Source organism: Polypterus senegalus, chromosome 14, assembly GCF_016835505.1.
Source record: "Polypterus senegalus isolate Bchr_013 chromosome 14, ASM1683550v1, whole genome shotgun sequence".
Lineage (NCBI taxonomy): Eukaryota > Metazoa > Chordata > Cladistia > Polypteriformes > Polypteridae > Polypterus > Polypterus senegalus.
In genome coordinates, this window is record NC_053167.1 from 44,581,742 (window position 1) to 44,605,274 (window position 23,533).

The 23,533-nt window shown below is 38.7% G+C and overlaps 1 protein-coding gene across 1 annotated transcript in view; it reads right to left on the reverse strand.

Moving 5' to 3' along the window:
• cdh4 (cadherin 4, type 1, R-cadherin (retinal)) overlaps positions 1-23,533 on the reverse strand; it is a 1,132,965-nt gene that overhangs the window by 371,072 nt on the left and 738,360 nt on the right. The window contains exon 4 of the mRNA XM_039735522.1: positions 22,525-22,754. Within this exon, the coding sequence (XP_039591456.1) occupies positions 22,525-22,754 (230 nt within the window). The remainder of the gene's footprint in view (positions 1-22,524; positions 22,755-23,533) is intronic.

Below are 23,533 nucleotides of genomic sequence, written 5' to 3' on the forward strand. Positions count from 1 at the left end.
AAATCAAATAACTGTAATATGGAAGCTAAGAGAGGATGTGGAATATTATTTTTTAAAATTGTATCCTCGAGATAACAGACTATTTTTATCGAGATCTCGAGAAAACAAACTTTGTTTTCCCGAGATAACGGAATAATTTTATCGAAATGTCGAGAAAACAAAAATTAGTTTTCTTGAGATAATGGAATAATGTTATTGCGATCTTGAGAAAACGAAACTTAACCTTTGCTCCTGGGATCAAGCTCGCTTAGATTGCAACGCCTATATAGCTGAAGCCTTGCTAACCGTCTTCTTAAATGACGGACAATAACGTTATTATTTTCTAAACTAAGGCATAAACATATTTCAGCCTGCGTCAGCCCTTGGCTCTTCTGCCATTTCAAACAGGACATGGCTTCAATAAGCTAAACTTTACACGTTAGATACAATTATTTCATAATTTCTAGAAAACAAGATATTTTGTTTTATCGAGATCTCGATAAAATTAGTCCGTTATCTCGTGGAAACAATTTTAAAAAATAACGATATTGCATGCCCTCTCTCAGCTTCCGTAATAACATTCCATATAAAGAAGTCAAGTTTAACAAAACTAGATTTGCAACAAATCAAACCCCACCCATGAGAAAGATAGCTAGACCAACAGAGTAAAATTTTAAACTAGTAAAAATAAGTAAATAGATAAAATGATAAATGAATAAAAATAAATAGAATAAAAAAGAGGGGAGAGAATCAGCTTCCTCAATTTAAATGCTTTTTCTAAAATGTTATTGATTAGATCCTGACAGGTTTTGAAAATGTTTTGTACAGATCCTCTAAATGAGAATTAGATTTTTTCCAGTTTCAGATAATTATATAACATCAGTTACTCTACTGTTACATAGGCCATCTTCAACACCAGACTGTATAGCGGGGAGCTTTTGCTGTCCCAGATACTCAAATGCTGTAGCTTACTAGCACTGCCAGCTGGGCTCTGGTATGGGCTGTTATATGCTGATCTATTTAAGACCACTAAAAGTCACCATTTTGCCTTTCTTATTACAAACTAAGTGTTTTCCAAGAACTTCCGTTAAATGCATTTTGATAAACACAGTCATGTCAGCCCATCTGTAAATCACTTTTCTGAAAACTCCACAACAGAATGCCTCCCAGTCAATCTTTGCCTAAATGCACACTGTAGTTGTCTACTTTCCAAGGGCAGACGCCTAACTTGCACGCTGTGGATTAGTGATACGGCCTGGATAGTCACATCCACAGCCAGCATCTGATGAAGTCCGTTTATTGGAGCTGCCAGCTACTACTGGAAATTTGCAAGAGGCTTTACCAAAGAATTTGATAAATTTTGATGAGTTTACATGCTTATAAGAATTGAGAGGAAAAGACACTGAAAGCAAATCTATTTGTTTATCACAGATATCCAGTGTGATGGAATGTTCCCTGCATGCTGAAACTGAATTTGTCAGTAATAATCAATACAGATACTGAAGCTCATTACTGTTCACCTTAAAAATGCAGGCTGTGCCCTTTAATCCACCACAACTTGACAACATCTAACTGCTGCGTTGTTCTTTAGCACAGACAAACCCAAAGGTAATGACACTGCTTAAGCATTTAACACGGCCCCCAGTCTGACTATAGTGTCCCAATAAAAGATTGAAATAACCTTGCAAGATTAAAACGTGGGCAGTCCCCTGGGTGTGCCTGTATCTCCTGCCTTCCTCTCCAGCTTTTCTTAAGGGAATAACAGCTTTTAATGAGTCCTTCGTATTCTTAAAGCCGTGAAAAGCACAAAACTCTCCATTTAATGAACAGTAACCCTTTTAACACATATGAATGAAGTGGGGTTCAGAAAAGGGAAGGATCTTTGTACTTTGTATCCAAGTCCATGTATTGTAGCATTGCAGATAACTGCGGAAGTGACTAAGAACAGATGGTAGGCTTAATGATGCCACTGATTCATTAAAATGGCGGCTGATTTTGCAATGGCACAATTGCATTTTTAAGCAAACAATTTTCTGACCGGGTGCTTTTTACACTACCTCTATTCTGTCTTGTGTAGAAGCTGTTCTTAAAAATGAGTGCTTTCTGTTTTTTACTGTTTTATGTGTTTTACAGAGAGGGGCACATCTGCCTGAGGTGTAATCATAGCTGCACTCACTCTTCAGCAGTAAAGAACGACTAAAGACAAAGGTGTAGTCAAACATTTCTTCTCAAAATTAAACAGTTTACTTTAAAGATATTTGGGAGGACTGGTGTTTGGCATATAAAAATATGGCAAAAGTTCAGAAGGTTGCACCTCCCTGTGGGTTCTGAAAATTGATCACTGTTTCTGCTATGATTTTGTTAATTATTTTAAGCATATATTTTGGAATTTCCTTTTCATTTTAAGGTTATATATTTTTTATCATTATTCTTTTTCATGGACATGCCATTTTGAATGCTTTCTTTATAGTTGTGGCCATATTGTTTACAGTAGCTTGGGCTGTTGCTACCTTCTGACAGTAGCTGTCACACATTGATACCCAGTGTTGCCATTAAGATTTGCACACGAGTTGATGTACATGACTTTTAAATGTTACAATTCATAACATTTTCCTAAAATGATTCAAGAAATCCATCCTCCAACCTGCTAATGGCCGAATGTTTACAAATGATGGACTGCAGCCTTCAAATGACTGTGACTGTTGAAAATGCAGCCCTTTGGAAAAGTGAGACTCTCTGTGAATGCAAAGTGATGTAATCAAAGGAAAAACAGAACAGTGTACAGTTGAGACCACAAACAAAAAGTACTTCCATGTAAATTCAACTTTAGTGATAGAAAATCACTCAGTGGAAGATTTTACAATGCAACACAATCAATTGTACTGTACAGTAACATACAATCAAATACATTAACTTACATTTATTACGTATACAAATAAATGTAAAGTGCAATGGAATGAAATGAACAACGTCAATAATATTTAGTTTAAAACTAAACACATGGGGTCAAATGAAGTAAACAAGCTGCACAGGCAGACAGACTAGTATAGGTAGGATGGATCCACTATAAAACCAAAGAAGCTTAAGCTCAGAGGGGCCTCAGAAGTGACCTTAGTCTACATTGCTTAAAGATTTTGTGTGTCTACTGTATAAAAAGGGATTTTTAAAACCTCTACATGTAGTGGTTACATTTTTTTTAAAAATGTGGTTATTTGTCATTGAAGAAGATAACAGTCGTTACCCAGACCTCATTGCTGGTAGTGAATGGGTCCTCGTACAAGCTTCAGGGATCCAAAAATGTAGGTCTGCTACTGGGTACAGGGGTGGCTTAATGCTGCTGTAAACATCAGCATTTACAGATCAAGTTGTGTGTGCGTTCATTTCTTTCTCTTCATTATCCAAACATATGCTCTAGATAGATAGATAGATAGATAGATAGATAGATAGATAGATAGATAGATAGATAGATAGATAGATAGATAGATAGATAATAGAGACAAATTTAGCTTTTTACAGAAACTCTTTAAATAAATAAATGTAAATAAATAAACACACTATGATTTGAACACACACGAGGATAACTTATAAGAAAGGAAAGGAAGGAAAACCTCTCACTCTGTAGCCACAATCACAGACTGGCATTATGCAGGCATATTGCTGCTGGTATAAAGGAGCCCCAGCAGCGTTTCCTGACTTACTTCTGCTGAATGATTCATTGGCTAGCAGGGCAAACAAGCGTCTGCTGTCTTCATTTGTAAATTTCTTTCAGTGTGCGTGTTGATGTGTGCATGCTTGTGTGAGGCTCTGTATGTGTCCATGTATATTTAAATAAATTGCGCAGCTCAAAAACTACTGTGCAAAAAGTTTTACAAATCAATAGGTGTGCAGGGGTGGGTGGGCTGAGGGGGTGGTCCATCCTGGGTGGCGGCATTATTGGCCAAAAGACTCAGGGTTCAGAAAAATATCACTCATGAATGAAAAAAAGCTGTGGTGGGCTGGCGCCCTGCCCGGGGTTTGTTTCCTGCCTTGCGCCCTGTGTTGGCTGGGATTGACTCCAGAAGACCCCCGTGACCCTGTAGTTAGGATATAGCGGGTTGGATAATGGATGGATGGATGGATGAAAAAACTAAAATTCTCTGATTTTTATCCACAAATGCTTTAAAAATAATTTTCAGACTGTCCTTCTGTGACGGCATCAAACAAAGCAGTTGAAATTTATGAGGCAATAACAAAAATAAATATAACCATTACACCAATAATAATGTCTAGGAAGATAAACAAACTAATTTACAATTCATAATTTTGTTTTGTTATCCATCCGAATGCGTTCTTGTTCTGCGCAGAAGACATTCCCACCTATCACTTATACATAACACTGGTTCTGGTTTTCGCAGTGTAATTATATTAAACTAATAATTAGAACACAGCTTATCAGTGCATCTATGCTATATTCTTGCGTAGTTGATGTTTATAAATAATTATATGTGAAAAATTATTGCTGTTTCACTATATATGAATAAATGTACGCAAAATATATCTTAATTTTCCTCTATACGTCAATTTAATTTTCTATTTAAATAGGTTAGCATATTCAGATATGGTGGAGGGCAGCAAATTGAAGGACTGCCCCTCCCCGAGCGGCACGAACTCTAGCTATGCCACTGTAGGTGTGGCCCTGAGACTAAATGGGACAAAAGTGCAAAAAGCCTGGTTAAAGTAAACCATTTATATGCCAGTTACCATTGCAAATAGGGCAAACCATTTTTGAAAGATATGGGGATAAGTACTAGACCAAACTTGACCAAAAGCAATAGGCCTGTAGCTTGTAACAAGACAAATGCAAAACACCTTGTTTAAAAAGTCAGTTTTGTCAGAAGTTACCACTGTAAATACGTGCAAACACACACGTATATACCTCTTGCTAAAATCTCTTTTTTTTGCTGTTTTGAACTTCATAGGATCAGAATCTCCTTTATTTTTTGGTTGTTGCTACTAATTTTAAAGTAGTTGGATGACTTGAGTGAGAGGTAGGCACCAAGCATGAGCAAGCATTTTACCATATTGTAATTCTTGACAGATTGGATTCTGTTCTACTTTAACATGTTTGCTTATATATTTCAATAAAAATTTGACAACAGAAAAAGAAAAAAAAAATCAAAATCTGCACTTAAATCTATAGTAATTTTTAACCCCATCACCAAACTTTAATTTATATTGAGGTAATAGCTTATTATTGCTCAAACATGCTCAATTATTAATCACTTCTTTTTATATTATTTTTTTAAAAGAAAAAAATTGGGAATTTAGAAGCCATCTTAATATTTTGTAGCTCAGGATGCCAATTAAGTGCTGTAGGGAGGAGTAACTGGTGTGACCACCAGGACTCTTCAGCTCCCCAACACCCAACACAGGCTGTCGCTAGCACAAGTCCAGCACAACACATGTTTATTTTAGGTGTGGGAAATGCTTCCCTTTCACTTTCCAATGCACAGCACAGTATAAAGCACTGATACATTCAATGAAACAGCACAAAACACTTTGTCTCTTCTCCCGCCTCCACTCCTCCTCCGGCAACCTTCCTCCTCTTCCTCCCGACTCTGGCCCCCTGAATGAAGGAAGCAGTCTTCTTTTATGTTGCATAAAAGGTTTCTAAAATTGTGTGCCACCATATTTTGCTTGCTCGGTGTTTGTGGGGATTTGTTTATTTCATTTTTATGTTTCAGATTTATGTAGTACTTCTGGTGGCCCTTTAGCATGGTCTGCAGCACCCCCAACAGCACCCACGAAATCCAACAGGGCTGTACGAAACTCCAACTCTCACGAAGCCCTGTGGAAATCAGAGGCGCTGCTGCAACCCAGGGGGTCTGCCATCTAGTGCTCCAAGGGAAATAATGTCCTGTGCTTATTCTCTCCCCTAGTTCTTCCGGTATGTTGGTGTCCCGGCCAAGTGATATCTATAGTTGTCCACCACACTGGTTAATGAGTTGCATGCAGGGATGAACTAAAACTCTGTTAAAGTTTGTTTGTTCCCCTTTTACAGTTACAGCAAAAAATGAAAAACACCATTGTGTGTCACCTAAAGATGCAAACTATGTTTGAAACTGCAAGATGGAAAAGTCTTAAGTAACTAAAACTGTGATTTTAAAGCGGTTATAGTGACATAAAGCAAGTCAAAAATATGGCCATCCTTGTTCTTAATAAAAAAGAAATCTTGCTTGCGATTGCTGTGATAGATGCTTAACAGTTCAAGTATAAAGCAGCAGTGTGTCAGAGACCTCAGGTTTAAGAAGCAGCAGCTTGTTCGTTTTACAAATGATGATACAAAGTATTCACTAAGCCTTAATTATCAAGTTTATTATCCTTGTCCCCTGTTGTTAACTTTTTTCAGGGTTGCTAAATGTTGTTAGTTATTGGTGTGCTGTTTTCTTTTTATTAATTTCTTGTATTCATTTTGTCTTTCTCGAGAACTTTTTTGTGTCTTGGATTTGATTTCAGACTTGAACTTGATTTTGTTGAGTTAGGTGCAGTTGACCATGAATGACAAATAGATTGCTGGAAAAGCACTGTTTGTTTAAAAGATTACGTACGTTTCTAGTAATGCAGAATGTGATGAGTCAGTATAGAGGTTTGATTTGTAGCAATTTTAAATCAACTTTGTTTTTTTTAATTATATATCTGTATGCAATGCGCTGTTTTAAAAAGGTTTACTGTCACATCCTCACAATTTTCTTAACTTACAGTCATGAGTAACACACAGGATTTCTCTTCAGATTCATGAATAAATTAATGAATTAATAAATTGCATATGCTTGAATAGTTTAAATTAATGACACTTTAATAAATACATTTTCAAGTGAGTTCACTAATGTATAAATGTTTTCACACATGAACAGATAATTAAATTGCACAATATTAAGCACTGCTCACAGGGCAATGTTACTGGAAATTTTTGCTCCCAAAGAAACATTTTTGCTCATGCCAGCATGGTCCTTAGAAAGGAGCGTCATTGATGTCACAGGCCATTTCCTATGTAAGATGGCTATTGGAAGTGTCCAGGTTTCTGATTATAACTAAGGCCAAACTCCTAATACGGAATCAAGATTTTGTATGTTGTTTAGACTACATTGTGTTTTGTTTTGGGCTTTTCTACTCATTTCATATGACTTTCTATTTTTTTGACCTTGCACATTTAGACATTTTTACTTCCTAATCCACTGGCCAATTGTTCCAATTTTGCACTTGTGGCCTGCCTTTTTATCAGTGACAGTACAGTTTCATTGCAACATTTATGGGAGAACATATCACAGGATTATATAGTAGTTCAGTGCTAAGATAGAGAGGAAAGAAGGGAAAACTCCATAGATGATTGACAATGCAATTTATAGTTAGATGATGAGGATAAACTCCATTGTGAGTTACTATGAAATAGCACTTATTACATGCACGATAAAAAGATAGATAGATAGATAGATAATTCCTTACTCCAGCAGTAATGTTGAGCATTAAACAAATTGTAAAGTATGACCGTGCTCATTTTCATTCTGCCTAGGTTGACCATGCGTGAATTCCTCCACCATCCACCTCTAGCCTTTCTTGGTGACTACTAAGACACTTCCAGGACAGTCAAGGGATATACAAAGGATATACCGGCCACTTTATTAGATATACCTTGCTAGCACCAGATCGGACCCTCTTTTGCCTTCAGAACTGCAATAATTCTTCATAGCATAGATTCAACAAGGTGTTGGAATCATTCCTCAGGGATTTTGGTCCATATTGACATGATAGCATCACATAGTTGCTGCAGATTTCTCAATTTCACATTCATGATGTGAATCTTGCATTCCGGCATTTCCCAAATGTGGTCTATTGAATTGAGATCTGGTGACTGTGGAGGCCATTTGAGTACAGTGAACTCATTGTCATGTTCGAGTAACCAGTTTGAGATTATCTGAGATTTGTTATATGGCACGTCATCCTGCTGGAATTAGTCGTAAGAAGGTGTGTACACTGTGGTCATAAAGGGATGGACATGGTCAACAATAATAATCAGGTAGGCTGTGGCATTTCAAACGATGCTCAGTTGGCACTAAGAGGCCAAAACTGTGTCAAGAAAATATCCCCCACACCATCACACCACCAGCCTGAACTGACGATACAAAGCAGGATGGACTCATCCTTTCATATCGTTGGTGCCAAATTCTGACCCCAATATCCGAATGTCGCAGCAGAAAGCGAGACTCGCAAATTTGGTGAGCCCATGCAAATTGTAGCCTCTGTTGCCTGCTCTTAGGTGATAGGAGTGGCACTCGGTGTGGTCTCCTGCTGCTGTAGCCCATCTGCTTCAAGGTTCAACGTATTGTGCATTCAGAGATTCTCTTCTGCATCCCTGTTTTGTAACAAGTGGGTATTTGAGTTACTGTTGTCTTTCTATTAGCTCGATCCAGTCTGGTCATTTTCCTGTGAAACTCTGGCATCACCAAGGAATTTCACTCAGAGAACTGCCGCTCACTGGATATTTTCCCTTTTTCAAATCATTCTCTGTAAACCCTAGTGATGGTTGTGTGCAGAAATCCCAGTAGATCAGCAGTTTCTGAAATACTGAGGCCAATCTGTCTGGCACCAACAACCATGCCACTTTAAACTGTTAAAATAATTTGATTTCACAAAGGACATGAATTGTCTCATTGGACAGTTGTCAATTGATTTCAGGCCAGCTATTACTTTTATGGATTTCTACAGAATAACAGAAGTAAACTAATGAAGATAAAAAACCAGAACTCTCAATAAGGTTTCAGGTCCATGTGCTAATATATCTCTTACCCCATCAGAGTTTGTCAAATTGTCTTGGGAGATAATCAAATGACTAGCCTCATATATCAGTGACACATAGCACAGTTGTCACCTGTCATACAGGAGATGACAGCGAGGGATGTTCATAAATATTTTATGAAACCATGTATCCAAAATAAGTTTTAACCAGAACATTATCAATATAAAGCATTGCGTATGGTAGAAACCAGCACTAGTTGTGCAAACACCTGGACAATTTGGGGTTACCACTCAATGCATGGAACATGACATGATGCCAGAGTAACCAGAGAAAAATGATGCCGACTCAGGTGGAACATCAGATCTTCATACAGATAGCAGTGGGACCAGAATTTCTTAGGTTTCTAAAATTGTGTGATATTTGTTCTAACTGAGAGCCCACCATATTTTGCTCATTCAGTATATGTTGGGATTTTTTTTTTTAATTTGTATTTTTCAGATTTATCTAGTTTTCACCTATCTTTTTGATTTCTTTAACCTAAACTACAAAATTATCCATTCATTATTTTCATTATTTATCATTTTCAATTAAATATGTGAAATGTAGAAATAAATTCACTCATTTGTTATTTCTGTAGCAGCCTGTAGAAAAGCGTCAACAGGAAAAACAAATTCTAGGACCTTGGACTGGCTGCCATACTGTGCTAAGGAAATAAAAAGCATCCGTTCATCTTCAACCTCACCTCAATACACTCACAGTCTGTCAATGTTCAAAGGAAATGATTCAACATAAAATACTGGGAAAATTTCTGCATATTCGGATAACTATAAAATGAGCATAGTGTAATGCCCCCTGAAATATGAGTCATACTGAGATTACTAAATGCACTCTCTCGAGTGCACTGCTTTTACTGGAGGGAAAACAACAGAAATGAAAGAGCAGCAAATATCCGTGAGACTACCATGAATGCCACAAAGAGCAACTTGTGGTGTTCAGTTGGAAAAATTCTCTCTAAAAAGTTTTTGATAATTAGTGACCTTATTGTGCTGGTTCAAGTTGAGGAAGGCAAAATAAAAGCACTCCCTGGGCATTGCAGAGCTTTTGATGGACTTGTACTAAGGAGAAGCTTCAAGAGGATGTGCGGCAGCAGCAAGCAGAGGGGTGCTGGCCACCACAGTGAAGCTAAATGGGACTGCATAATGACAAATGATCACTAACTAAAGAGGCACATTTTGCACAGAGTGGCATTAAGCAGCAAAATCAAATTTGGGGACAGGACAGAGAGACTTAAAGTTGAGAAATGAGAAATTTATGTAGAATAATACAGGATAATTACATTAAAAGATAATATAAGATAGGTTAAGATATTTATTAACTAAAGAAAGTTGGTTGAAGGAAGCAGGATCAAAAAAGTATTATATTATCTAGAGAAAAGTGATTCATCAGTGTAGCGTCAGGCTGCATACGTTTTAACTAGAGATATGTAATTAAAGACAAAAAGACTGAGGCATAAAGATTAAAAATGGCGTCATATCATTAAGCAGGGTGGAAGAGGGTAGCATGACATTGTCTATACAAACAAAGCTGTGTGGGATGTGGTCAGTTATGTTAACTAGAGATGTATGGTCGAGTTTGAGAGGATGTAGGAGAGTTACACATAATCTAGATAAATCTGTTTGAGACGAACAGCACTTGCCTCAAGTGACACTTAACTAGACAAATAAGCTTCTTGATCTGAATAAGATTTAAAGTTACATTACCTGTAGTATTATGATTGAGTGGAGTTAGATAAGACAGACACTGTCATGCTCATGTACAACTGTCCTTGACAAAAAAAAAAAAAAGTAATTGAACAGAGAGGGAGAGTGGTAGAGTCTGGGCATAATCATTATCAGAAAACAAACAGGGGCTGGTAAACATTCCAGTGAATGTTATTTGTCAGAATAGTAAAGGCAAAAAAAAAAAAATTCCTAAAATTTTTTGTATGAAGGATAATGTTCAGAGGAAAATAGATAGATTGATTAAGGAACACAAGTGATAAAGGCAGTAGGCTGATTTTGAGGTCAAATGTGGTCAATGATTGTTGCCATGTGAAGAATACAACAAAACCGCAGTATTATCCAAAAAAAATATAGCTCAAAATGGTGTAGCCAGAAAAATTACAAGAATATTAGAAAAAAATACACAGATATTCAAAAACTGGCTGAACCCAGATACACAACACTTCCCTTCAAATAAAGTTCAGACCAACTCCTAAGGTGGAGCTCGCCCATCTATAGTATGACTGCCATAATGTTAAACACCATTGTGTGCACATACTGTACACTCCCAATAACAGGAATAGTTTGGCTGTGTTGGTTTAATACAGGGAATTCCTGTAAATAGCGTCCGACCTCAGAATTTGCATTGTTACCTTTCTCAAAATTTTTGACTAGTCTTTGTTCAAAACCAGGATCCAGACAAGAATTTAATGTAGAGTGAAACTGAGGAAACGTTAGGACTCAAAGCAGAAATGGGACAAAGAAGTTCAGTGTAGCGCAATCAGAACGAAATGTTACACCAATGTAATATAAAGTAATGAAGAGAACATATAAGGAACTGTGTTCAAGGATCAGAGAGAAGGGTGTTAACCTTGACTGGATAAGATCAAGAAAGATGGTTTTTAACTATAGATGTGAGGTGGAAACCTTACAGAAATGAGTGGTGGGATGACAGATGGGTGTTGCAAGGAGAATGGAATGGAAGACAGCTATTGAAGAATGCAGAGTTGGGAGAAACAATCAGAAAAATGGAAATCAAAGAGGTTTGAAATACAGAATTTAGACAAGGGAGGGCAAAGTTAGCAGCAAGGTACATTGCAGTGACATTAAGACAGATAGGACTGCGGCTGAAACAGTGGGGCATCCAGGGAGCAGATATCACTGAAAGCTAGCGGCAATAGATTTTCACATAGCCTCACAGAAACAAAACCAGTGACTGTGAAACACCAGCCGCCAGCTTCCATTGCACTCAGCAACCACCAGTCCAGCCAGCTGGCTTCATTCTCCTCCAAGCAAAGCCGTCTCTGATATCAGTCAGCTCTTAGCTACAGAGACATCTGGAAGTTATTATTCACCAGAGCATAGCATAAAACTCATTTACATAATATAATATCATATTGTGTTCGGTTCCTTTCATAGCGGAACATTTACTATTCCACCATAGTAAATCACATTAATTTGAGGAAAGTAAGTGATCTTATTTTTCCTTTTCATTTCTTTCCTGCTACTAATAAATGTTTATGTTCACAGCTTCACATCCTTTTAGAGTTTTCATGTTGTATTACTAGATAAAGTGGATGGGACACTGTGTGATTTTACAGCTCCATTAAGGACTTGGAAAGTACCAGAATGGTGCCAAGGCTGTGTAAAATGAGTGAGCCAAAAAATGGAAGAAGCTTGGGAGTTGGATTCAGAATTCTTCATTTAGTTTGCCAACAGTTTCAGGAGAAACCTAATAGTTCTTATTCCCTGACTGACAGAAAAGAACAAAGATGAGTTATTTGTTTTTGAATTTCCCAAATAATAACTGTTGTGGGGTACAAAATCTGTATATATTATTTTAAATTTCCATTATATTTTGTTCAAGACATGACAACAGATGAACTATATTCAGAACAAATCAAAGCATGTCTTCTTTCCAGTTATACTCACTTTTAAAACAGCTGTTCCAACAAAGAAAGGAAGACATGCTAGGCACTAGGCTATCAATTACTTTATAACCTGAGAAAGGATGGACATTTAATTATTTTACAGCCTGGGAAAGGAAGACCTGCCGATACCTCAGAGAACTTTAAAAAAGTTTTATTGTTTAATAAAATGGACAGTGAATTCATTCATTATATTGATAGCCAGCCAATTAGAATATCTACCAATCACATCTTGCAAAACCCTCCGGTAGTATTTTAGAATAAATATGCCTTGTCTCAGGAGCGAGGAAGAAAAATGAACAAAAATGTCAGGAGAAGGGAACAGAGCAACGACAGAAGGCGGCTCTGGCAATGTGTGGTTGTTTCCATCTGATCATCAGAAAAGCATCTCATAAACAGCTACCAGTGTGACATTCATCCTTGTCATCTTTTCCTTTTCGTAAGCTTTTTCTAAAGACTATATATATCCAGACTTTACTATCAGTCCTATTTTCTATTTATTCTTTATTCTAATGGTATTATTATTCTTGTAATAAATACCATGTTGCTTTTAACTTTCTATGCTTTGTCTTGATGTGAAGAGTGGTTGAAGTAATAAGGTAGATTCATTTAGGCACCTGGTGCATCCAGAGGTTTGCCATTACCTCTGTGCTGCGAGGTTTATTAAGGGCTGAGGGTGAGAACTCCACCCAAAAGTAGTGAACAGTACATAAAATAAGGCATTCTTGGTTGATAAATGGCCTATAGTCAAGGATGATGAGCCTTTGTATGTTTAAACGTATTCTTGAAAACCAAAAGTAATATTTAGGTCTGAGATATCTTTAAAACATTGCATGTTGTTCGTGCTGATAATAAGTAAGTCCCTTGAAGTGTTGAAAGAGTGACAGGCTGTGTTATTCCAAAGGCACCTGTGTGGTTTAAAGCACTAGAGGTTAACCAGCTGTGTGTGTGTCATTCATGAGGCACTGCTGTGATTAGGGTCTGTGTGTATATAAGTCTCATGAAGTCCTGGGAGAGTGACAAGTTGTGTTATTCATAAAGCACTTGTGTGGTTTAAAGTGCTAGTGATTAACCAGCTGTGTGTTTGTCGTTCATAGGGCACTGTTGAGTTTCTGTGTGTATGTGTATAGCTATGTATGTGTGTGTTAATCTTAAAGTGCAACAGTAGACCAACCCGGTAACGAACTTTACGAGTACGCTTACCCTTGAAGAAAACAGGTAAAGGGTAAGTAGAGGGAAATACTACGATGATATAATAACAATCAGCAAATTAAACAACAAGGATATGAGAATGAACAATCTTTCCACTAGAGTCTTCTACAACAGTGTTAAACAAGAATATTGAATAGGCTTAGGAGATGTCACCTATATGTGTCAGTCTTCCTGTTACCTTGATAATATCCCCTGCGATATTCTTTTTCAGTTTGCTACAGATGTATCTGTTATCACGTTTTAAATGACTACATTTTGATCATTATTCATCAATCAATCAATCCATTTTATTTTCTGCCTTTCTTATTAGCTCAGGAATGTGGTGAGCCAGCGTCTATCAAGGCAGGAGTCAACTGTGGATGGTGCACCTGTGCATTGCAGGGCACACACACACACGCCCTAACTCACTCACTCACTCGCTCACTCGCTTACAGTCAAGGCAATTTAGAGTTGCCAATAAAGTTAAGTGAAATATTGTCTTTGGAATATTCAAAAGTATTTTCATCCCACCTGCTCAATGTAAGTTTAGGTAAACAGAGAGACAGAGTCTATCTCAGATGAAGCATAAACCAGCATTGGATAGGAGGTCTGTCCATCAGAGGGTCAAGCCTTGGGTACCAATTAATTCTACCCTGCATGTCACTGGGAGGTGAAATTAAAATAAGAACACTTGAAGAAAATCCATGCAGGGAGAATGAACAAGATTGTGGTCCCTTTTGGTTGTGAGGCAGTAGAGCTAACTACTGTGCCACTGCATTAACCCTATTGTATTTCAGAAGCATACTATATAGTAATTTTACATAATTTAGCATATTCTCAGAGCAACCCCTGATTTTACATGGTAACAACCCATGACATTTTCCTTGAATAGGTCCGTTCATGCTCTAATTTCATGAACCTTCACCTACTTCAAACAGGTGTCACTTCAAAAGAATATCTTTTGAGCCCAAAACAACTTTGGAATAGGAGACTAGTCGCCAACAAGACCACTCACACACTCGTGCCAGTCCAGTTTCAAGTCACCAGATCTCCTAAAATTCCCACCATTTAAATTGAAATAGCTGGAGAAAACCTGAGCAGACAAAATGTTCAAATCCCACAAAGAAAGCTACCCGCTCAGACTTGAACTCAGGTGCCTGGAGCAGTAAGAAAGAAGTGCTAAGTAAAAAGCCACTGTAAGTAGATAGACGTCATATCAAATAGATATTAGAATACAGTATGATACACAGAATAAATACTGCTATCTCACATGAAATGTACCAGACAAATATAATGAAATGGATTGTGAGGCACAGCCTATCTCAGTATTCCTATCTGCAGTTTTTACAGTATATCCCACCTACATGCTTGATGGTGTCTGCTAGGTTCTTCTCACAGATAGAAGGAAGACTTGTTGCAAAGTTGACAGAAAACATTAAAGGAGATGTATGTTGCTCATGGATTTATGGGAAAGGCTCTATATGAATAAAATGTATCATTATTATTATTATTATTATTATTATTCAGATATGAGATCTACAGAATATGAGTGCAGTACTACATAATTTCAAAAGTTTAAATCAGTTAAAAACACAAATTTAGAGGGTTCAGAGAATGAATGCAAGAAAAATATAATTTCAGGAAACATTTGAGCTTTTTCCATAAAATAGTCATATTATTGAATAACAGCATGTACTCTGCTTTAATTGTATGAAGTAAGACCACAGTAATTTATTCAACTGCATTTCAATCTCATTTTGTTCATCTTTCCATTTGCATGCTGCTCTTTCATTCTTCATTTCTTGTTTCCTAAACACTGAATGGAAAGTCTATTTCCCAAATGAGTGCCTTCCACCAGCTGACTGGACTGATAGCTGACACAAAATCTATCCAGTCTGTTTAAAAGCATCTACATGAAGTACAATCTTTTAGGTATATAAAACAGATCAAGTTCAAATATATTGTCACTTGTTTAGAGTACATTTAAACTTCTACTTGTATGTTCGAACAAGGTGAGGAACAACCAAGCAATTGCTGTGAAAAATGTTCAAATAAAGAATTCAAAGTTTAATAATAAACTTTAGTAGAAAAATGGGCAGGGTGACACAATGTTTTATAATTCCAGAGTACTGGGTTCTGATACCAGGCTGATCACTGTTTATGTAAAGGTGGCATGTTCACTCTGTGTCTGCCTGTATGTTTCTGTATGTGTGCTAATTCCCTTCTAATTCCAAAGACATACAGCTGAAACTAGCTGGACCAGTACAAAGAAGTTAAGAACTTTGACAAAAGACAGAAGAGAATTCAGTCCCTTAAGCTGGTTTGTTTAACTAATAGCTCAGCTGTCTCAATATCTCATCCAGATTTTTCTTAAAGGTTGTCAAGGTTTCTGCTTCTACTGCAATGTCTTAGTAGTTTGTTACAGATTCCCACAATTCTTTGGGTGAAGAAATGATTCCTGGCTTCAGTCTTAAATTCAATTCACCTTCATTTCTACTGGTGATTCACCCTTAAGCACTCTGCTAGATATTCTTTATTAATTCCTTTGTGGATTTTAAAGACCCATATTAGGTCCCCATGCAGCCTTCACAGCTTGAGTGAATGAATGTGAGTGAATGTGTTCTGTAATAGAAAGGTTCTCTGTCAGGGACTGGCCCCTCCCTTCACTCCACTGCTGCTGGGATAGCCTCAGTGACCCTGTTTTGGATTAAATGTGTAATAAAAAAAATCAAATGAATAAAAAATTGTCAAAGCACCTGAGAAACTGCTTAATGATAAAAGCCAAAGAAAGGGAAAATTGAACTGTGTTTTGTTGCAATTAAATTGTAAAGATCCCACATTTGCCCACTGCTGTTTAGAAGGACATTTTGGATACTTCTACTCTGTTACGGAAGAGGGTGCAGCGACCAGCCTCTGAAAGATAAACAGTGGCCAGCATGAGAGTCTTGGAGTAACCCAGCCACAGGGGATACACAAACCAGTGTGTTTCTTTGTGCTGGTCCCAAGTCTGGATAAATGGGGAGGGTTACATCAGGAAGGGCAGCCTGAGTAAATATTTTGCCAGATCAATATGTGAACAAGAATACAGATTTCCATACCGGCTCATTTGAGGCCCGGGTTAAAAACAGCTGTCACCAGTACTGTAGGTCACCAGTACTATAGGCAAACAGGGTGCTGGCGGAAATTGGGCCGCTTTTAGCTAAAGAAGGAGTATAATAGGGGGAAGGCATGCCCAGAGCAAAAGAAAGAAGAGGAACATAAAGAGAGTGGAAGTGAGGGTGGGAACTTTGAATGTTAGTGGTACGACTGGTAACGGAAGAGAGTTATCTGATATGATGAAATGAAGGAAGGTTAATATATTGTGTGTGCAAGAAACCAGATGGAAGGGGACTAAGGAAGGTGTAAAGGGTTCAAATTGTTCTACAATGGTGTGGATGGGAGGAGAAATGGGGTAAGGGTTATCCTGAAGGAACAGTATTTCAAGAGTGTTTTGGAGGTGAAAAGAGAGTGATGATTACAAAGCTGTAAATTGAAGGTGTGATGATTAATGTTGTTAGTGCATATGCCCCGCAAGTTGGGTGTGCATTGGATGAGAAGGAAGATTTCTGGAGTGAGTTGAATGAAGTGGTGGAGAGTGTTCCCAAAGGAGAGAGAGTGGTGATTGGAACAGATTTCAATGGAGATGTTGGTGAAGGGAACAAAGGAGATGAGGAGGTGATGGGTAGGTGTGGTGTCAAAGAGAGGAATGCAGAAGGTCAGATGGTAGTAGATTTTGCGAAAAGAATGGACATGGATGTGGTGAATACATATTTTAAGAAAAGGGAGGAGAACATGGTGATGTACAAAGTGTGGGAAGATGAGCACAAGTAGATTATATCCTATGCAAGAGGGTCAGTCTGAAGGCGACTGGAAACTGCAAAGTGGTGGCAGGGGAAAGCATAGTTAGGCAGCATAGGATGGTGGACTGTAGGATGACACTGGATATAAAAAAGGGGCAGAGAGTGAGGACAGAGCCAAGGATCAAATGGTGGAAGTCGAAATAGGAAGACTGTAAGGTTGAGTTGAGGGAGAAGCTAAGGCAGGTACTGGGAGACAGTGAAGAGTTAACAGATAGTTGGGCAACTACAGCAGAAGTGCTAAGGGTGATGCCAGATGGGTGCTTGGTGTAACATTTAGACAGCGGAAGGAGGAAAAGGAAACCTGGTGGTGGAATGGGGAAGTACAGTTGAATATATAGAGGAACAGGCTGTCGAAGAAGAAATGGGATAGTCAGAGAGATGCAGAAAGTAGAATGAAGACTAAAGCAAAGGCAAATCATAAGTTGTATGAAAGGTTGGACACTGAGGATAGAGAAAGAGACTTTTACCTGCTGGCTAGACAGAGGGTCTGAGCTCTGTCTGAGATGTGTAGCTGGTTAGGGAGATAAAGGATAGAGATGGAAATGTACTCACTAATGAGGAGAGTGTGTTCAGCAGAGTACTTTGAGAGACTGATGAATGAAGAGAATGAGAGAGAGAGAAGGTTGGCTGAGGGGGCGATAGTGAATCAGGAAGTACAACGGATTAGCAAGAGAAAGTAAGGACAGCTACGAAGGTGCTGAAGAATAGAAAGGTTGTTGGTCTAGATGACATACCTGTGGAAGCATATAGGAGTTTAGGAGAGATGGCAGTTGAATTTTAACTTGACTGTTTAATGGAATCCTGGAAAATGAGAGGATGCCTGAGGAGTGGAGAAGAAGTGTACTGGTACCAGTTTTTAAGAATAAGGGAGATGTGCAGAAATGTACTAACTACAGAGGGATAAAGTTGATGAGCCACAGCACATGACATTATGGGAAAGAATAGTGGAAGCTAGATTAAGAAGGGAAGTAATTATTAGTGAGCAGCAGTATGGTTTCATGACAGGAAAAAGCACTACAGATGTGATGTTTGCTATGAGAGTGTTGATGAAGAAGGGCAGAAGGAGTTGCATTGTGTCTTTGTGGACTTAGAGAAAACATATGACAGGGTGCCTAGAGAGGAGTTGTGGTACTGTATGAGGAAGTCGGGATTGGCAGAGAAGTATGTAAGAGTAGTACAGGATATGTACAAGCGGAATGTTACAGTGGTGAGGTCTGCGTTAGGAGTGATGTATGTGTTTAAGGTGGAGGTGGGATTACATCAGGGCTTGGCTCTGAGCCCTTTCTTATTTGCAATGGTGATGGACAGGTTGACAGGCAAGATTAGACAGGAATCCCCATGAACTATGATGTTGGTGGATGACATTGTGATCTGTAGCAAGCGTAGGGAGCAGGTCGAGTAGACCCTGAAGAGTTAAAGACATGCTCTAGAGAGGAGAGGAATGAAGGTCAGTAGGAACAAGAAAGAATACATGTGTGTAAATGAGATGGAGGTCAGAGGAGTGGTGAGGATGCAGGGAGTAGAGTTGGCAAAGGTGGATGAGTTTAAACATTTGGATCATACAGAATAACAGGAAGTGTGGAAGAGAGGTGAAGAAGAGAGTGCAGGGAGGGTGGAGAGGATGGAGAAGAGTGTCAGAAGTGATTTGTGACAGACGGGTACCTGCAAGAGTGAATGGGAAGGTCTACAGGATGGTATTGAGACCAGCTATGTTATATTGGCTGTGGACGGTGGCACTGACCTAAAAACAGGAGACAGAGCTGGAGGTGGCAGAGTTAAAGATGTTAAGATTTGCTTTGGATATGACAAGGATGGACAGGGTTAGAAATGAGTACATTAGAGGGTCAGCTCAGGTTGGATGGTTGGGAGACAAAGTCAGAGAGGCGAGATTGCATTGGTTTGGACATGTGCAGAGGAGAGATGCTGGGTACATTGGGGCAAGGATGCTAGAGATTGAGCTGCCAGGTAGGAGAAAAAGTGGAAAGCCTAAGGAAGGTTTATGGATATGTTGAGAACGAACATGAAGTTGGCAGATATAGTGGAGCAAGATGAAGAGGACAGGAATCTGTGGCAAACCCTAACGGGAACAGCCAAGAGAAGAAAAAGAAGATGAGAGTCTTGGAGTCCTGGCTATATCATTTGAATTTAACCCTGTTTAGTGGGGCTGCTTCACAATAATAGTAGACTGTGTTTCTATCTCATCTTTGGAACTGTATACTATGTGTGGAATATTCATCATCTAGCTGCACCTACATGGGTTTATCTCACCGTAACCGGATGAAGGAATGCAATCTCCAGCTCAGCCTGGCAATAATGGACCTTCTTGTTATCCAGCTCACCCATCTATTCAGCACACCCATCTCTGTTGAGCTTGGCTCATTATTGTTAACACCCGCCAAGTCTGTATGCAACCATGAGTGGTGATCAATAACCAGCTTTGCTTCACTAACCATGCTGCAATAGTCTATTGGCTTTGCAGATTCACTCTATACAAAACCTGCAAGATCAGATCATATTTGATGTAAGAGTATGCAACACAACTACTGCTTGAGGCTTTGGACTTGTCATGTCTGGACTACTGCAGCTCTCTCAGTGGTATATCTGTTTTTCAACCAACTAAAGCGGATTCATATCACTCCCCTTTTCAGATCACTACAGTGGCTTCCTCTAGCTGCATGTGTTTAGTTCAGATCCTTGATAATTGTCTACAAAGTAGTCATTGGGTCAGCACCTATATATAAAGAGACATTTGTGATGTCCTATGCGCCGAGACCACTCAAGTTTGCTGGTTATCAGTGTGTGGTGATGCCACCTCTATGTGACTCTTTTCATGTGTATCTGTTAGCTGGTGGAACAATATGCCCACCTACATTCAAAATTCGGACTCCCTCAGTGTGTTTTAAGAGAAGTCTGAATACTTTCTTTTCCTGTGAATTTCTATCTAATGGATAATGGATTTGATAGATTCTTGTCACTAAGGACACGTAACTCGCTTGTGTTTTGTTCTGAGCTATTCACTTGTGGTGATCAATTTTGAAACCTTGTCCTGTAACACTTTCCCACAAAGTGATGTTTTCTCAGTTATATTGACCTCTTTTGGAAGTCGCTTTGGATAAAAGCATCTGCTAAACAAATACATTTAAGTACTCTGTTTTTCCTGTCAAATCCCAAAAGGTTAGGTTTTTTGATGATTCTAAATTTTTTCCTGATATAAGGGCATCATTTGGGGGACTGGTCGAAGGTCCTTATGCCCATGCTGTTGGGATAGCTGCAGTTGTCTGCTACACTAAAAAACAAAATTATGCCAAAAGGATGTATACATGAAAGTAGTTATCGTTCCCAAAAGATGTGCATGTCATATAGAAAGGCTCATTTCAAAATATGATGAATGTGGCAGCCAAAAGAGTCGATAGTGAGTAAAAGCAACACTTTGAATAAACAACCATGTACTGGAGTTCAATGCCTTCTATTGCATTTGATTTATGTTCATATTATGCTTCACTTTAAAGGAGGATGGGAAATATACAGTAACTGCAAACCTTGAAAAGGTCTTTTTTTTTTAATTCTGCATAATTCTTTCCCCTGAAATTGGCCTGATGTGAGTGAGTGTGGGTGTGTGCATGAGTGTGTCCGTCAGGTGATCACATACCAGGTGTTCCCACAGTTCCTCAGCAATAGTTCACAAGCATAAAAAACTGAATGAAAGGGCAACAGTGCAATGCACTCTCAAGTGCAAATGGAGGCATCTACCAAAGGTTCTGTGCAGGCCTGAGCAAGCCAACAACGAAGCACATGTGACATCTAGTGAAACATTTATTTAAATATATCTATATATACTGTATGTATAAAATCCATTTGTATGTTCAGTATGTCTGTCCACTTTTCACGACAGAACTACTTAACGGATTTAGATCAGGTTTTCTTCTATAATTTGCTTAAATATTCCGGTTGATTTTGTGACTTTTCTCATCGCGCTAAGTATCATAGTTTACTTGCGGTGCCGATTTATTTGTGCAAATCCAAGATAGAGGCTGCAGGCCGAGGGGAGGGAGCTGGGCCCTCCTCCTCACTCACGTGCCAGCCTCCATTCGAGTCAGTCTACCTCTCACCACGTGTTGGAGCATACCTTGCCTCCGCTTAGCTAGTGATACCTGTTTGTTCAACACACATTACCATATACAGATTGTTAAGGAGTAACGTTTGATGTTTTTGAGAGAACGATCAGAGCTACATGTGCTTTAGTGGGTAATTGCTCAATGGCAGAGATATCACGGCTACGTGCTTTTCTCACCACGCGGGGGATGCCCTCCCATCAGAGCTGAACACAATCAGATGCAGTGCCAGCGTTTGACCTTGGAGTGTACCTACCTTCCACTTGGTCAGAATTATATTTTTGTTTTTTATTTTTATAATTTTTTAAAGTTTGTCCTGTTTCACTACTATGTGGGTGGAGCCGCGGGGGCAGATAGTTTGTAATAAAAGTCAAATCAAGCCGTGAAAATTTTGTTTAGGAAGCCAGAAAACACTAAATATGGAAAACTAAAACTGCTAGGCAAACGGGAGCTCTAGATGGCCTGTTGATAGAGTGATAAAAAACATTACTCAAGGTGAAGAAAATGATTTATGTAGTGGTTAATGCTGCAGCCTCACACATCTTGTGGAGCAAAGTGTGACCCATATTTTTTTTTTTTTGCCTTTGTATCATGACTTCACTATAGATTACACAGTACCTTGCTGTCTTTGGTGTTTTTATTTCTTTTTTTATCAAGAAGACAGCCTGAAATGACCATAACGCTTTTTGGTGGTGACTATAGTTGCCAACTCATCATCCCATAAGTATTGGAGCTCATGTGCTTTCTTCATCTTTTATAGAAAACCAGTTTTACATTTAATCTGTCTCACCTGGAACTTGGCTGCCCTGAACTTGGACATTTCTAGAGTTCTCGAGTTCACATCTTCTGCACTGATACTGTCAACAAGAGTAAAAAAAGTACCTTGTGTTCATCAGGCAGGGTGACATCCTGGCCCTCCATGGACAGCCTGACTGTTGTTTCCCACGTCTGCGGGTCTGTGGTTCTGCGGGCCGTCACAGTGAACTGAACTGCTTCTGACAGGCGTGGCATCTCACGTACCGCATAGATTGAGCCATCCATCCGCACCTTGAAGTCTGGGTCGCTGCTTTCATAACCGACAGCCTTGTTTTCTTGGCAGTCATTAAATTTCACTGGAAGACAGACAGGAGAAAAAAAGAAGGAGAAAGACTGTCATCAGATAAGGAATGCAATCAAAGACATTACCTTCACATGTTTAATTTTCTGCTCGACATTTTCTATCTTGGGACAAGAATCAAGGAAATGATTCAAGCCCTGGTCGTTTGTGCCCTTTAAAGGCGACGGCTGTGGCTTATCTCTTTCCCAGGAGTGAACAGTTAGGATTGTTTTAGGTATCTGATGCAGTTTCATTAGTCGTTAAACACAGCTTCCCTCTATCTAAATGGATTTTAGCTTTCTTGTTTTTTTTATGAGCTTGCATTACTTTCAAATTGAAAATCCAGCAGAAACTAACAAAAGAGAACATCCCCACTGCAGAGTGCAAGATGTCATAAAACACTGTCCTATCTCTATTTTTCTCTCATTTCTCCCCATCCTTTCTTTTTCTATTGAAAATTAAATATTTTCACTTTAGGATTTCCATTTACACAACATCAGAATCACACAACAGAAAATAAAGTAGTTAAAATATTCCATCTCACTCAATGCTCTTAACCTCACGGACATGGAGGGTTGTTGGCATGGGGTGATCCCTCTCCATCTTTAATAACACAAAAATGGTAGGATGAATGCAAGCTAGCGTGATGCAGTTAATGGTGCCAGAGGACACAGTTTGTGACTGTGACTAACTTCACTAAATTACAGAGATTTCCTTTTCAGAATAATCACCCAGCTCTTTGATTTTTAGAGCAATTGTTAAAGAGAGTCAAAATGCAGTAATCTTGCAAGTTAT